Below are 17222 nucleotides of genomic sequence, written 5' to 3' on the forward strand. Positions count from 1 at the left end.
ACCTTACACTCCTGTCAGGTAAAAACACTCAAGGATGGGGAGCAGAGGCAGTGAGAGGCGTGGCCTGGGGAAAGAGGGTGTGGCTAGGCGGGGGGGGGGTGTTCTGGGGATAGTCAGGAGAGCCAGAGAAAGAGGACTAGAGAATCCCCACCCCCAACCAGCTTACAAAAATGTTGGTGCCTCGGGGGGGGGGGGCTGAGTGCCTATGAGTTCAAGCGGAGTTCCTTAGTGGAGGGAATTTTCCTCACCAGTCCAGCTGTGTGGTGGAATCTGTGGGAATGTTCAGGGGTGCAGGAGAGGATATATTGACTAATTATATCCTTATCCAACTTGTGCTAACAAGTTCCCAAAATATCAGCAGAGTTTATGACATTCCCTTTTAAGTTCGCAACGGTAACGCTTGCACAGGTTCGCTAGAACCTCTATAATAATTACTCTGGTAATTTCCCCTTTTGTTCCCTCTTAAAATACAAGACACGAGACAGTCTTCATAAAAGTATAAAAGAGTTTACTCACGTTCTGTTCACAATATGATCCCAGAAGGCAGACAGCTTAAAAAGGTTACATACATTCAGAATCTATCTTATAGCAAGATAGTACTGTCCTCTCTTGGCTGAGAGCCAAGAGGGCATGTTGCTCCTTCAGAAGATGAAGAGGAGAGAGAGGCAAGAGAGAGAATGGCTGCCTGCCCTGTGCTCTTATCATTTACCTGCACAGGTGAGGCCACACCCACCTCTGGTCACATGCGGAGGAAGTCCGTCCCCAGGAAGTTTACCTTCTTGCTGGACAGACATCCCTCCCCATGTTCTAACATGTACACTTTAGGAATGTTGTCATTGACTGCTCCTGTGTTTACATCCCACAGAATCTTGTGCGCTGACTCTCCATCTGCCAGCCCCACAAAGAAAGCACAGACAATTGGGGAAGGAATTGAAAATAGAACTGTCAACATCACAATGCCATTGTACCAATCCATTACCTGACCGCAGATGGAACACCGTGCGCCGTTCTGGTCGCCTCACCTCAAAAAGGATATTGCAGAGTTGGAAAAGGTTCAGAAAGGACAACCAAAGAAAAGGAGACGGAGCGACTCTCCGGTGAAGGAAGGTTGCAGTGTTTGGGACTTTTGTAGCTTAGAGAAAGTGAGAGGAAGAAGAGACATGAAATTTATGAAATTATGCCTGGCACAGAGGAAGTGAATAGAGACAAGTTGTTCTCCGTCTCTTGCAACACTGCAACTCGTAGGCAAAGAAGATGAATATTAGAAGATTCAAAGGAGATTAAAGAAAGAACTTCTTCACACAGCACATAGTTAAAACTATGGAACTCACTGCCACATTAACGGCCATCAACTTGGATGCCTTTCATGATTGGACAAATTTGTGGAGGTGAAAAATGCTATCAAGCTCTACCAGTTGTCAGTGTTTAGACTACATTTTTAAAGATTTGCCTTGAGAGAGTCTTTAAACCTCTTTTGTTGACCATCAGCATTATGCTTTCCATTTATAAGTTCGGAATAGAGTAGTTGCTTTGGAAGATGATCATCAGGCATCTGCACAACATGACCAGTCCAACAAAGTTGATGTGGAAGAATCATTGCTTCGACACTGGTACATATGTGAGCATTTAGAGGGTAACTACAATCAGACATGCTCACATATGTACCAGTGTCGAAGCAATGATTCTTGCTACAATCAGACATGGGACGCAGGTGGCGCTGTGGGTTAAAGCCTCAGCGCCTAGGACTTGCCGATCGAAAGGTCGGCGGTTCGAATCCCTGCGGCGGGGTGCACTCCCGCTGCTCGGTCCCAGCGCCTGCCAACCTAGCAGTTCGAAAGCACCTCCGGGTGCAAGTAGATAAATAGGGACCGCTTACCAGCGGGAAGGTAAACGGCGTTTCCGTGTGCGGCTTTGGCTCGCCAGAGCAGCGATGTCACGCTGGCCACGTGACCCGGAAGTGTCTCCGGACAGCGCTGGCCCCTGGCCTCTTGAGTGAGATGGGCGCCCAACCCCAGAGTCTGTCAAGACTGGCCCGTACGGGCAGGGGTACCTTTACCTTTACCTTTTACAATCAGACATACAGATACGGAGTACCTAACTCAGGGGTCGGCAAAGTTGTGGCTTGGGCCAGTTCACTGTCCCGCAGACACCACAGTTGGCCAGTGTGTGCGCAAGCATGCGCAAACACTATTTCTGACGCTACTTCTGGCACAGAGGAGGCATGCGCAGCCAGCCAGCGTCGTGGAAGGTGGTCCCCTCTGTGCTCCACACCGGTTTAGCGCGGTGCATGGGAGCCAACCGAGTGGGTGCCGGGGGTCCATGGGCCGGTTAAATGACCCCCATGGGCTGTTTGTGGCCCATGGGCCTTAGGCTGCCGACCCCTGATCTACCTGTTCATATTTTCTGCCAATGAAACCTTGAGTGCCTGGTCAGATTCTAAGCCATATGAAATGTTTATTGCATATGTACAAAAGCAATGCACACAAGTTAATACATTAGCAGGATTTTTTTAAAAAACGCTTGTAATATTATAGACATTGTACAAAAATTGGAAGTAATCAGAGATAAAGACTTTATTGATGTGCATGAATGAAAATAATATAAAGTAACCAGAGGAAGGGATGGAGGGAACTCACGGGATTCAAGTAATCCCATGCTGTGGATTCAATACTGATTGTGTATATAGTTGTTTTAAATGTTTTATTTCATGCTTTTTTAATGCAATGTTTTTGTGAAAATTAATAATAATATTATACAAGGAATTCTAATCCATGCTGTCCTCCGTTTCAAATAATGTGTATATATTTGTTTTAAAAATGTGATCCTGCAAAAAGCAAAGACCGGAAGGAAGTCTCCTTAAAATAAATCATAAAAGTAGGCAGTGCATTGTAGGAATATAATGCCTAGTGTTGCTATTTTTACCACACCTGCTCAAAGCTGAGATGGGTTGAAATAGAGGGTTTTAATGACCATTTGGCAACAGTGACCCGCTTTCCAATGGAGTAATTATACTCACGGTTGTACCTGGCTGGCCCACTGGGACTGTGAATGCTTGGGCTGACAGCTGTTTAGAGTCAGTGGGGCTGAGCAGGGATGCCAACTTGAACGAAATATAGTGGGGGCCCAGATAAGCCCTGCCGCACACAACTGATCACATGATGCAGGTGGCGCTGTGGTCTAAACCACTGAGCCTAGGGCTTGCCGATCGGAAGGTCGGGGGTTCGAATTCCTGCGACAGGGTGAGCTCCCCTTGTTCGGTCCCAGCTCCTGCCCACCTAGCAGTTTGAAAGCACACCAGTGCAAGTAGATAAATAGGTACCACTCTGGCGGGAAGGTAAACGGCGTTTCCGTGCGCTGCTCTGGTTCTCCAGAAGCGGCTTAGTCATGCTGGCCACATGACCCGGAAGCTGTACACTGGCTCCCTCGGCCAATAAAGCGAGATGAGCGCCGCAACCCCAGAGTCATTCGCAACTGGTCCTAACGGTCAGGGGTCCCTTTACCTTTATCTATAACACTTCAGAGTGTTCAGTGTGCTTCTTGCTGATCGGAAGGACAGCAGTTCGAATCCCTGCGACGGGGTGAGCTCCCGTTGCTCGGCCCCAGCTCCGGCCCACCTAGCAGTTCAAAAGCACACCAGTGCAAGTAGATAATAGGTACCGTTCCAGCGGGAAGGTAAACAGTGTTTCTGTGTGCTGCTCTGGTTGGCCAGAAGCGGCTTAGACATGCCAGCCACATGACCCGGAAGCTGTCTGCGGACAAACGCCGGCTCCCTCGGCTTATAGAGCGAGATGAGCACCGTGACCGGACCTAACAGTCAGGGGTACCTTTACCTTCAGGTAAGCTCCGCCCCACAGAATTGATCACATGATGCAGTGCACACACACCATTTTAGTGAGAGCACCCATCAACTTTGTCGGGCCCCTCAAATATTTTATTGTGGGGGCCGGAGCCCCCATGCCCCCTAGGAGTCAGCTCCTTTGGTACGGATAATGTCAAAGGTTGCAGGTTTGATCCCCATACGGGACAGCTGCATATTCTCTGCATTGCAGGAGTTTGGACTGGATGATCGTCAAAATCCCCCCCCCTCGAAAAAAAAACTCTTGAGCTCACGTCTATCCTCTCCTGTCTTTCCAAACTTTTGCCCCTCTCATGCTCTGGGCTTCAGTGAGGAGGCAGGATACCAACGCCCTCCCCCCAAAGACGACACAGCACCCCGGTCCATTTGCTCCCCCCTCAATCCCCCCCCTCTAAAACCCACGTTTCTCTTCCCGCCCCCCCTTACTCAAAACTTGGCTCTCCTGATGCTCTTAAGGGGTCTTCAACGAGGAGGCAAAACACGACCCACAACACGCCTGGTCCATTCCCCCCCCCACCCCATCCTACCAAACTTTTGCTCGCTGCCGGTGCTTTGCAGCTGCGTTGTGGCTGTGTCCCACCCCCACCCCCACCCCCCCAAAAAGGGAGCAGGAATAGGAAGGGGGACTGGATAGCCCTGGGGGAAAGTGCGCAAAAACTTCTCGGTGGCTGGCGTGGGTGCGTAATGGGGTGGGGGGCGCATTTGGACAGAGGAGGAGGAGGAGGTTGGCTCAGCTGGCGAGAGGGAGGGGAGGGAGAAGTGGAAGGGGGGGGGGAGAAGAGAGAGAGGCTGCAGCCTCTGCGATCATGCGGAGGAGCCGCTCTTTGCACGGTGGAGAAGCAGCGATAGCAGCAGCAGCAGCAGCAGCAGCAGCGCAGGCATCCCCGAGCGCAGACGGATCGCGGCGCCCCCGGGTCGTGTCCGCCTCCCCCGCCTCCCCCCCGGCTCCCCCCTGCGCCGTCCCGGGCTGGCTCCGCCGCCGCTGTCCCCGGCCGAGCTGCCCCCGCAGCCGCTCTGCATGGACGTCAAGGCGGCGCCCAACGGGGTGGCCACCATCGAGGACCGGATCCTGCGCATCACCGGCTACTATGGATACTACCCGGGCTATTCCAGCCAGAAAAGTGAGCTCGAGCGCCGCGATCCGGGGAGGGGTGGGGTGGGGCAAAGGATCTTGGAAGGGGGGGGGGTAATATTTCGAAATATTATTTTTGGGAGAGGGGGGTCTGTTTCTCCGGCGGCGGGGGGGGGGGGAGGGAGAAAACTGCAGAGAAGTACCGTAAGTGACTCCTTTGTGGGGGTGTCGGGATGCGGGGGGGGGGGGAAGAGAACAAGCCAGGATCCCTCCATCTCTTACGTTGACACGCTCCCCTCCACCCCTTTTGCAGCTGGAAAGTGGGAGGGGGGAGAGGAGAAAGTGCGATGGATTCTGGGGAGGGGGCGGTGGAGAGGGGAAAGTGGGGGGGGGGGAGGCTGGTCTGTGTCTTCCTTGCTGGGGGGGGGGCGGGTATCCCCTCCAGACCCCTTTTGCATTTTAAGCCGCTTTGTGATGCGCTGCGGAGGGTGGTTGTTGCAAAATTGTGCACAGTTTTTTTTTTGGAAAAAGGTTGTATTTGGGGTGTGTGTGTGTAAAAGCACGAAGGAGCCTGCAGTGCGTGTGTGTTTGTGCACGTGTGAAAGAGAGGTTTGCTGCTGCTGCTGGCTAGCGTCCGCGCGGCAGCTCTTGAGGACTTGCCGCATCAAGTGTCGAGGGGCACGTGGGAACGGGCTGCCCGCGGGATGGGGCTGCAGTAATCGTGCGGGGAGGTTGACCCTGCTGCACGTGTGAAGCAGGAGGCACAGATTGCGGCTGTGGAGGGTCTCCTGAGAGGTGGCGGACACGACAGAGGTGCTTAAAGTGGTGCCTTGGGTGGAGAAAACGGGGGGGGGGGGCACTTCTTTGCATATAATGAGCTTGTGGGACTCACTGCCACATGATCCGCTGACAGATTATCAGCCCAGAGGGATTTTGAAAGGGTTTTGGCCCCAGCCATGGCTAGTGTTCGGGATGGTGAAATTCAGAGGTAGAAAGTGCTCTGAAAGTCCCATCCTCTGCACTGATTTTAGCATGCTTAAGCCTGCAGTCTTTTGTCTGCTTACCTGGGAGTAAGCCCCATTGCAGCCAAGCAGATATGTGCAGAATTGCATTGTGAAGACGGTCTTGGATTACGGCCAAGCTATTTGGAAAAAACACCCTGTGATTCTACATTCTGCAGCAGTGCAACTTTCCTGGAAAAGTTTCAAGATTTTTATTTATTTTAAACATGTATAAACCTCTTTAGTAGAAAGCCAAAAGTGCCTAAGCTGGTGTATTAATAACAGGCCCCGTGATTATTATTATTGTTTGGTGGAATAACAGCAATAATAATTTGCCACCTACAAATAAACATTAGCAGCATTATCTTTTATCATCTGAATCTACTGGAGATCTGTCACCGCTTTGATTCGCAGTCCAGAAAGGGACCACTGGCATTTATTAGAGCTCAACATGATCCTGAGAGGAGGCCAATATTCAAGTTTTTACGGGCAACTTTTATAACCTTTCATCTACCTGCAGTGAGGAGTGCGGCTTGTTTTGTGCAGAATGGAAAGGATTTTGTCTCTCTGCTAAGAAAACCACATGCCAGTGCTTTGCCATTGGAACGATAAGATGAACGTTCATTTGTCTAATTTGTCTTGGCTTCTCTGTCTTAATTCACTGTAGTGGAAATTCGGATGTAGTTCTTTGGCTTTTCGCTGCTTCTTCTTTTTTGCAATTCTGGCAGAAAGCATGAAATGACACACTAGGGGTTTTAAAAAGGCATTTTAAGGGTGGCTGTGCAACCTGAAGTTCTTAAATCACACGTGCAACCACGGCAGTGGTGAAAGTGAGCAGAAAGACTGGTACGGTTTGTGGTGTCCTGGGAATAGCATCATAAGATATTGGATGTACCTCGGGTTAAGTACTTAATTCATTCCGGAGGTCCGTACTTAACCTGAAACTGTTCTTAACATGAAGCACCACTTTAGATAATGGGGCCTCCTGCTGCTGCTGCGCCACCGGAGCAAGATTTCTGTTCTTATCCTGAAGCAAAGTTCTTAACCTGAAGCACCATTTCTGTAACCTGAAGTGTATGTAACCTGAAGCATATGTAACCCGAGGTACCACTGTAGTTTTGGACCAGGCTTCCCAAAACACTACTTGGTGATTCATTTTTTTAAAAAGGAGGGGGTGCTAGAATGATTCACAACCGGAGTCCTTAATTGTGCAATCATAGAATCATAGATTCTATGATTAGGGACCCTGAGGGTCATGTAGTTCAACCCCTTGCAGTACATGAATCTCAAGGGTTCAGTGGTAGAGCATCTACAATTGCAGGTTCAATCCCCAGCGTCTCATTGTAGGCCTCAAGGAGATACCTGCCTGAAATGGCAGAGAGCTGCTGCCAGCCCGTGTAGACAATATGGAGCTAGATGGATCAGTGGTCTGACTCAGGAAGTATAAGCCAGTGCTCTCTGTTCCTAAGGAGCGCAGAAGGTAAAGGTAAAGGGACCCCTGACCATTAGGTCCAGTCGTGGCTGACTCTGGGGTTGTGGCGCTCATCTCGCTTTACTGGCCGAGGAAGCTGGCATACAGCTTCCAGGTCATGTGTCCAGCATGACTAAGCTGCTTCTGGAGAACCAGAGCAGCGCACGGAAACGCCGTTTACCTTCCCGCCGGAGCGGTACCTAGTTATTTACTTGCACTTTGACGTACTTTTGAACTGCTAGGTTGGCAGGAGCAGGGACTGAGCAACGGGAGCTCACCCCAAAGCGGGGATTTGAACCGCTGACCTTCTGATTGGCAAGTCCTAGGCTCTGTGGTTTAACCCACAGCGCCATCCGTGTCCCAACGAGCGCAGAAGAGGAACGGTTAAGTAATCCAATCTCGGGGGACTGGATTTCTTCGGCCAAGCTCTTCCTGCCGATGATGTCATTGCAGCTAGGACTTAATGCAAAACATGCTCCTTCTTCCTGATTTGGTATTGTAATTGTTGTTTAGTCGTTTAGTTGTGTCCGACTCTTCGTGACCCCCTGGACCAGAGCACACCAGGCACTGCATCCCGCAGTTTGGTCAGACTCATGCTGGTAGCTTTGAGAACACTGTCCGACCATCTCATCCTCTGCCGTCCCCTTCTCCTTGTGCCCTCCATCTTTCCCAACATCAGGGTCTTTTCCAGGGAGTCTTCTCTTCTCATGAGGTGGCCAATGTCTTGGAGCCTCAGCTTCAGGATCTGTCCTTCCAGTGAGCAGTCAGGGCTGATTTCCTTCAGAATGGATCAGTTTGATCTTCTTGCAGTCCATGGGACTCTCAAGAGTCCCCTCCAGCACCATAATTCAAAAGCATGCATTCTTCGGTGATCAGCCTTCTTCATGGTCCAGCTCTCACTTCCATACATCACTACTGGGAAAACCATGGCTTTAACTACACGGACCTTTGTTGGCAAGGTGATGTCTCTGCTTTTTAAGATATTAAAATGTTGGTTTCCCTGATTTCTGATTCTTCCGGTAATTTTTGCCATTTCAGCATAATCTGCCAATTTAAATCTGCCGTTTGTCTCTGGTGGCCAAGAGGTCTACAGATGGCTTCACATCCTGGCAGCTTATCTCTCCCTCCTCAGTTGGAGACAGTGATGCTTTTGGGTACCAGTTGCTGGAAACCGCAGGAGGAGAGAATTGCTCTTAGGCTTGGATCCTGCATCTGGTTGGCCACTTTGAGAAGAGGATCCTGGACTCTGTGGGCCACCGGCCTGATCCTGCAGGTGCTTCAAGGTAGCAGGACATTGCATTACCTTGGAGTTATCTGTGTTGTCTTCTTATGTCTTAAAGGTAAAGGTAAAGGTAAAGGTACCCCTGCCCGTACGGACCAGTCTTGACAGACTCTGGGGTTGTGCGCCCATCTCACTTAAGAGGCCAGGGGCCAGCGCTGTCCGGAGACACTTCCGGGTCACGTGGCCAGCGTGACATCGCTGCTCTGGCGAGCCAGAGCCGCACACGGAAACGCCGTTTACCTTCCCGCTGGTAAGCGGTCCCTATTTATCTACTTGCACCCGGAGGTGCTTTCGAACTGCTAGGTTGGCAGGCGCTGGGACCGAGCAGCGGGAGCGCACCCCGCCGCAGGGATTCGAACCGCCGACCTTTCGATCGGCAAGTCCTAGGCACTGAGGCTTTAACCCACAGCGCCACCTGCGTCCCAGGGGTACCCAGGGGTCATCTAGTCCAACCCCCTGCAATGCAGGGATCGCAGCAAATGAATCCTTGACAGGTGGCCATCCAAGCTCTGCTTAAAAACCTCCAAGGAAGGAGAGTCCTCCACCTTTCCATGCAGTCCGTCCCACTGCCAAGTGGCTCTAACCATTGTTCTTCCTAATGTTTACTTGGTCTCTCCTTTCCTGCAGTTGACTCATTGTTTTGGGTGCTGCCCTTTGTAGCAGAAAACAAACTTGCTCCATCTTCCATGCAACAGCCCCTCATATCACCTATCAATCTTCTCCAGGTGAAACATAAAGGTAAAGGTACCCCTGCCCATACGGGCCAGTCTTGACAGACTCTGGGGTTGTGCGCCCATCTCACACAAGAGGCCAGGGGCCAGCGCTGTCCGGAGACACTTCCGGGTCACGTGGCCAGCGTGACATCGCTGCTCTGGCGAGCCAGAGCCGCACACGGAAACGCCGTTTACCTTCCCGCTGGTAAGCGGTCCCTATTTATCTACTTGCACGCGGAGGTGCTTTCGAACTGCTAGGTTGGCAGGCGCTGGGACCGGGCAGCGGGAGCGCACCCCGCCGCAGGGATTCGAACCGCCGACCTTTCAATCGGCAAGTCCTAGGCGCTGAGGCTTTAACCCACAGCGCCACCTGCGTCCCTTTCTTATGTCTTAGGGCCCTTGTATTTACAGGATCGCCTTTCCTGGTCTGCCCTACAGAGGACCTTAAGGTCTATCATAGTTTAGAGGTCCCGGGCCCTAAGGAAGTCAGATTATCCTCCACCAGGGCCTTCTCAGTGATGGCTCCGACCTGGTGGAATGCTCTGTCCCAGGAGACCAGGGCCCTGCAGGATTTAACTTCCTTCCGCAGGGCCTGTAAGACAGAGCTATTCCGCCTGCGTTTCAATTTGAACTTAGCCTGATCTTTTATTCCCCTTCCCTCCCTCTCCCCTTTTTATGAAGATTACCCACTCTGGGATCCCACAGCTAATTCTCCCCTGGTCTCCTCGCTGGCTCAAATAGGACTAATTTAGCCAGCTAGCCCTGGTGATCATCTAATGTTTATTGGATGGATTTCCCCCCTAAATTGATTTTTGATTTTATTGTTATTCACGTTTTATACCGTATTTTATGCTGGTTTTTTTTTTTTGTAGCATCAATTTAGCATCAATTAAGTGTTTTAAATTTGTTGTTAGCTGCCCTGAACCCGGTTTTCTGAATAATAAAAATTATTATAAATAAAAATTATTATTGTTGTTATTGTTATTGTTATTATTTTGCATGGGGTCTGGGGGAAGTCTGGGGGAAGTGACTTCTCATTATTGCAAGCTCTCAGCAGGGTGTGGGTGTTTTCCATCTGGGGCCCCCTACATTATTACGGCATTTGAGACCTGGCACCTTTGAGCAGAGCAGAGCCCCCCCAAAAAATATATGGGTGGGAGTTGGATATGCCCCCTGAACAGGTCTAGTATCACCTTTACTGCCCATGGCTTCCCCTGAATCATCCTGGGAACCTAAGTTCAATTGGATGCTAGCAATTGTACCTCTGCCGGGCGTGGTGAACTACAATTCCCAGGATTCTTTAGGGGGAAGCTTAAAACGTCTTGCAATTGTTTCGCTTGGATGTGGCCAGCAGTCTCTTCATATGTTCTTAACTACCCTTTATTCATCACTGTGTTATAATGTCAAAAGGTTGCGCGTATTTGTGGGGGGTTGGACTAAATGTCCTCCTGGGGTCCCGTTCCAAGTTGGTGGCTCTCTGGATTCTGGAAGAGAGAAAGAGAAAGATTCTGGAAAAGTGAAAGAGAATCTTCCACAACAGATGTGGCCTGGTATATTCCCTTGCTTGGTAAATTAGAGGTGATGGGTTGCTATGGGAACCAATAATAGGCCGATGGCCCTTAATGGTTGGCCTTATAAATGGGCAACTGGGATGCTTCTACCCCTTGCTAAGGAATGTGGTAACCCAAATGTCTGTGAGGAAAGGGCAGCCTTCAGTTGGTAACAGGCTGAGGGCAGAGGCGTCGCAGGCTTAAGCTAGATGTGCCCTCGAATGCATAACAACTGGGGATGGAACCTGCTTTTCCTCCTGATTCTCACTGCCAGATGTCAACCTGCTTGCACTGTTGAAGGAATGGGTTTCCCAAACCCAAAACTGACTGTGCAGGCAGTTTGAAAAGGGCACCAAAATCCTTATTTTTCCTTAGCTAAAATCCATTAACTTGAGCTCTGAGTCAATGTATAAACAAAAACCCGGCTGTATAAACAAGAGCTCAGAGCCCTCTCCTTTATCAGTTTGTGACGGCAAGAATGGCCTTGACTGTACCAGTAGAACAGGGGAGACACGTCTGTGCCTTACCTTATATCCTGACGCACAGACCTAGTCTGGGAACAACGCCAGAGTGTGTTCTTGGAGTTGGTGACCTCTTGCTCCAAGATAAGAGTAGGAAGGAATACCCTTTTATGGTCAGGAGTACAGGAAGGAATACCCTTTTATGGTTAAGAATACCGGCACAGGAACATATGTGATGTCAACCTGCGTGTATAGGCTGACGTGGTTGGATTCCTGGGGAAGGGGGGAGAGGGTGCCTGGAGGATATATATACTGCATGAAATTTCTCATTTCTTTGGACTTGCTGTGGACACACCACACAGGTACCTTTCTGCTGTTCCGGAGAGCAGAAATAAAGAATTCTTTCTCTGAACCAACCCTCGGTGTCATTTGACTTCCTTCCTCCTGTCCGGGAGCAATGCAGACCCAATCGGTGAACTCCAATAAGGCTACACTGTGACCTCATAGGAAAGCCCCTTACGCAGACCCTTGGTCCATCTAGTTCAGTATTGTCTGCTCTGACTGGCAGAAGCTCTCCAGGGTTTCAGATGGGGAGTGTTTCCAGCCCTAACTGCTGACATTTGAACCCAGGACCCGCTGCATGCAAAGCTGACAGCTCATTCCCTTAACCAGGAGCCTTGAGGGGCAGCCATGGGATCTCTCCCCTGAATCTCTTCTCTCTATGGGGCAGACAGGGTGTCCCTATGGCTCAGTAAGCGCTGCATCTCTGGCAGTCATGGTGTGTGTGTGTGTGTGTGTGTGTGTGTGTGTGTGTGGACAGTGTATGAACTTAACACGGCTTCGTTCATTTTTGGCTGCTGTTTTGTTAACGTTGTTTATTTTGTTTTATAGATTTCAGGTGTTCTATTGATTCGTTAATCATATAAAACGATTCTTTCTTCAATTGTGACGTTTCACCTATTTTGTAGTTGTTGCTTTGTGAATGGTGTTCTCTAATTGTTTCACTGACGGCCTGTTAATTCTTCACTATGATTTATGCTGTATCTCTGATGTTCTGTTATTGTGCCACCAAGTTGTTATTATTTATTGGTTGTCGGCCGCTTTGGGAATCATTTGAATCGCAGCATAGAAATATAAGCAATCAGTCAAATCAATTAATCTCTGGGGCAAGTCTAACGATAGTCTGACAATGCAGCAAATCAGGGGCGTAGAAGAAAAATGCACTGCGCATGCTCAGAGGCCTATTGAGTCTAGGACTTGGTTGCCAGACTCCTGTAGGGTGTTAAGGCAAAATACCCTTTACTGTACCTTGTCTAGAGGAGGGTTGGAAACTCACTGGCCTTTCAGGTGTTTTTGGACTCCAACACCCATCAGCTCCAGCCAGCATGTCCAGTAGTGAAGGATGATGGGAGTTGTAGTCCAGCATCGTCTGGCCTGAGGAATAACAACACATATCTCTGTTCTGGAAAAGCTGTAGCTGTAAAGAAGATTCTTTGCTTGTTTGCATTTATATCCCACCTTTTCCTCCAAGGAGCTCAAATTGGTACTTGTGGTTTTCCACCTCCCACACAACAACCCTGTGAGGCAGGTTTGGCCGAGAGGCAGTGACTGGCCCAATGTCACCCAGTGAACTTTGTGGCCAACTGGAGATTTGAACCCTGGTCTCCCAGGCTATGGTGCTGGAGGAGACTATTGAGAGTCCCATGGACTGCAAGAAGAACAAACCTATCCATTTTGAAGGAAATCAGTCCCGAGTGCTCACAGGAAAGACAGATCCTGAAGCTGAGGCTCCAATATTTTGGCCACCTCATGAGAAGAGAAGACTCCCTGGAAAAGACCCTGATGTTGGGAAAGATGGAGGGCATAAGGAGAAGGGGACGACAGAGGACAAGATGGTTGGACAGTGTTCTCGAAGCTACCAGCATGAGTCTGACCAAACTGCGGTCAGTGGAAGACAGGAGTGCCTGGCGTGCTCTGGTCCAGGGAGTCACAAAGAGTCGGACACGACTAAACGACTAAACAACAACTCCCAGGCTGTAGCCCGACACTCTAACCACTGTGCCACCCTGTTACCCATCGGGAAGGTCTTGGATTCCCATCTCCAGCCTCTCCTGACAGGGCTAGGAAAGACTCCTGCCTAAAACCTTTGAAAGTTGCCACCTGTCCGTGTACGGATGGTACTGAACTCTGCAGACAATGGCCTGGCTTTCTCCTATAATGGACCTTTCCTGTGGTCCTGTGTGCGAAAAAGATTCTTTCCTGGACACCCTATGATCCTCAGGTGTGCCGTTTACATTTTTCCTTTCAGTGTGTAACCTAGGCAGTGTGGGATCGAACTGTTTCCTTCTGTGCTGCCTTAACGGAGAACTTCTCCGGTGAAAGAAATTTCGCTTTTAAGAGCTGAGCTGCAAGCGAGTTGCCCTTGCTGGAATAGAACATTTCTGTGTTGGATGGTTTCAATTAGAAACAATTTGTTTCTTTAAGCTGTAAGACAACCTTTTTGCCCTAAGCAGAAGTGATTCATGTTTATACATGGATGGGAAATGACCCTTCATGGTTTTTACTGTTTTTGGCATAATTTCTCTATTTGGCATGGCCTGAGGTGGCTGTGGACAAGACACTTTTAAAAGGCAGTGATTTAAGGAATGTCCGAGGCGAAAATTCAGATGGAGCTGCACTGGGGAATGCAAAAGATAATCCATAGGTTTGTGCGGACAGGGAAGCTGTGTATCTATAGGTCAGGAGACGGGGGAACAGCGGCTCCCCTGTTGCTTGGGGACTGGGGAACTGCAAAAAGACCAGTTCCTGCATCCCCACTTTTCAGAAAACGGGTGTTTAGAAAGAAGGGGAGAGAGAGGGGGATGCTGAAATCCACTTTCCAAATGAGCAATGCAGCTAGCAGTAAATTAAAAAAAGGACGATACACGATACTCCCTCCTAAGCCTTTTGCTCGTGATGAAAGTAAAGAGAATCTGGCACCAAACAACTGTGCTCTTAATGCAGCAAACTGGCAAAGACGATTATGTAAGACAATTGTTTGTAGGGCGCGTCTGACGGCCTTCGCTGATTTGTCTCCTGCCAGCTGTGAGCTTTTGAAGAGGATACTTGAGGCAAAGAGAGAGGATAATTCTTCGGAACGGATGTGCACAAAAGGAGCACAATGCTTCTGTCGTGCGACGAGCGGCGTTCGGAAATGGGCAGAACCTCCCTCTCTCTGTGGCTCCCCCCCCCCCCGGTTACATGCCCACCACCAGGATTTTTGTTTGTCTGTTGCTGAACTTCTTAAAAAAGGTAAAGGGACCCCTGACCATTAGGTCCAGTCGTGACCGACTCTGGAGTTGTGGCGCTCATCTTGCTTTATTGGCCGAGGGAGCCGGTGTACAGCTTCCGGGTCATGTGGCCAGCAAGACTAAGCCGCTTCTGGTGAACCAGAGCAGCGCACGGAAATGCCGTTTACCTTCCCGCTGGAGTGGTACCTGTTTATCTACTTGCACTTTGACGTGCTTTCGAACTGCTAGGTTGGCAGGAGCAGGGACCGAGCAACGGGAGCTCACCCTGTTGTGGGGATTCGAACCGCTGACCTTCTGATCAGCAAGTCCTAGGCTCTGTGGTTTAACCCACAGCGCCACCCGCGTCCTAAAACCTAAACTTCTTTAGGTTCCTATAAACTTCTCTCAACAGCATTAGAACATAGCCAGGTGTGCTTTGCGACTGGCATGGGTCCAATGGGGACCACGTGGAGATCTCTGGATGCTAGGATGGCGACTGACATCTCCACCTGGCTGGCCCCTCCAGCTTTCTTAAGCAGGTCAGCAGATTAGCTGATTTATGGCACCTTTTCCTTCAAGGGGACGCAGGTGGCACTGTGGGTTAAACCACAGAGCCTAGGACTTGCCGATCAGAAGGTTGGCGGTTCAAATCCCGGCGACGGGGTGAGCTCCCGTTGCTTGGTCCCTGCTCCTGCCAATCTAGCAGTTTGAAAGCATGTCAAAGTGCAAGTAGATCAATAGGTACTGCTCAGGTGGGAAGGTAAACAGTGTTTCCATGCGCTTCTCTGGTTTGCCAGAAGCGGCTTAGTCCTGCTGGCCACATGACCCGGAAGCTGTACGCCGGCTCCCTCGGCCAGTAAAGCGAGATGAGTGCTGCAACCCCAGAGTCAGTCACAACTGGACCTAATGGTCAGGGGTCCCTTTACCTTTACCTACCTTTACGGGAGTGTATGGTTCACCCCTGCTTCTCCGTTAGTCCCTATGACGACCCTGTGAGGTAGGTTACGAGGCTGCGACTTGACTCCGAGGTCACCCAGTGAGCTTCATGACTAAGTGGGGTTTTGAACACTCATCTCCCAAATCCTAGTTTGGTGCTCTGACCACTACACCACACTGTCTTCCTAGAGTACTTCTGCTATGGGACGGCTCTATAAATTAAGCAGGTAAATAAATCTGGGCAAAGCCAAATGTCACTTAGAGAAGTATCTGAACTATTTGCCTTGAAGCTGGAATCTGTTTTATTCTGGATTCTTTTATTCGATGTTTAATGTGCTGCAAACCATTTTGAGGTTTTTTCCTTTAAAACCTAAAGCAGTATAGAAATGAAATGGATAAGAATAAGAATAAATTATAATAATAATAATAAATTCCATTGCAAGAAAAGGGGCCCAGATATTGCATTGTGGCAACCACAACCTAGGTTCAAGGTGCCATTAGGCAATTATAGCTTAAATATCTGAGTTTCTGTCACTGCTCAGAAGCACCTCAGAGGCATTTGTTTCCTTCATAGGCTTTGGCGGGAAGGTTTTTGGAGGCCCAGACACCCCCTTGAACCTGCACATTTCTGTAACGCTGTCAAGATTTACAGACCTGCCAGAGTGCTTTATCCAAATATCCATCGTGGAAAATAAGCAATGAATAATCTGGAACATCTATTGGGACCAGTCAGCATCCTGTTTTTAGATACTGCAAGTCAGATTTCAGGTTACATATTGAAATGGCAGAGAAGAGGTCACAAGGAGCAAACAATAATCTCTGAGAACAAACACAAATAAAAAGCGTCTGCTTTGAGCCGGGAGATCTGGGAAGTCGACGTCCCAATTTGTTGCATTGAAAATGTCAGCTTCTCCATTCCTGTGTGACATGCTAATCTTTTTTCTCAGCCTGTCATTCCAGGAGGTAGGGGAATCTGTCAGTTCTAGAGCATCCACTTTAGAGGCAGAAAGACCCTGTCTGAAATCCTAGAGAGCTGAGCTGCTGCCGGTCCGTGTGGGCAGTAAAGGGCTAGATGGACCAGTGGTTTGGCTTGGTGTGAATCCATTTCTGATGTTCTTCTGCTAAAAAGTTTCCTGTGTTCAAAAGCTTCGCAATCCTGGAATAAGAGGAAGGGGTCTTCTTATGGATCCACAATTGGTTAAATAATAATAATAATAATAATAATAATAATAATAATAATAATAATTTATTACAGTGGTGCCTCAGGTTAAGTACTTAATTCGTTCCGGAGGTCCGTTCTTAACCTGAAGCACCACTTTAGCTAATGGGGCCTCCTGCTACCACCGCGCCACTGCTGTTCTCATCCTGAAGCAAAGTCCTAAACCCGAGGTACTATTTCTGGGTTAGCGGAGTCTGTAACCTGAAGCGTATGTAACCTGAGGTACCACTGTATTTATACTCCGCCCATCTGACTGGGGCGGCTTCCAACACAATATTAAAATACAGTAATGCATCAAACATTAAAAGCTTCCCTAAACAGGGCTGCCTTCAGATGTCGTCTAAAAGTCTGGTAGTTGTTGTTTTCTTTGACATCTGGTGGGAGGGCGTTCC

At 49.3% G+C, this 17222-nt stretch overlaps 1 protein-coding gene across 2 annotated transcripts in view; it reads left to right on the top strand.

The window, feature by feature from the left end:
• Positions 1 to 4830: 4830 nt before the first annotated feature.
• LOC307226574 (solute carrier family 35 member F4) overlaps positions 4831 to 17222 on the top strand; it is a 183167-nt gene continuing 170775 nt past the window's right edge. The window contains exon 1 of one of the 2 annotated variants that reach the window (XM_079995293.1): positions 4831 to 4977. In XM_079995293.1, coding sequence (XP_079851419.1) covers positions 4875 to 4977 — 103 coding nt within the window. In that variant the 5' untranslated portion in view covers positions 4831 to 4874. The remainder of the gene's footprint in view (positions 4978 to 17222) is intronic. The other variant, XM_079995294.1, reaches the window with a different exon arrangement.

The sequence above is a fragment of the Podarcis cretensis genome (genome assembly GCF_951804945.1).
Source record: "Podarcis cretensis genome assembly, chromosome: 1".
Lineage (NCBI taxonomy): Eukaryota > Metazoa > Chordata > Lepidosauria > Squamata > Lacertidae > Podarcis > Podarcis cretensis.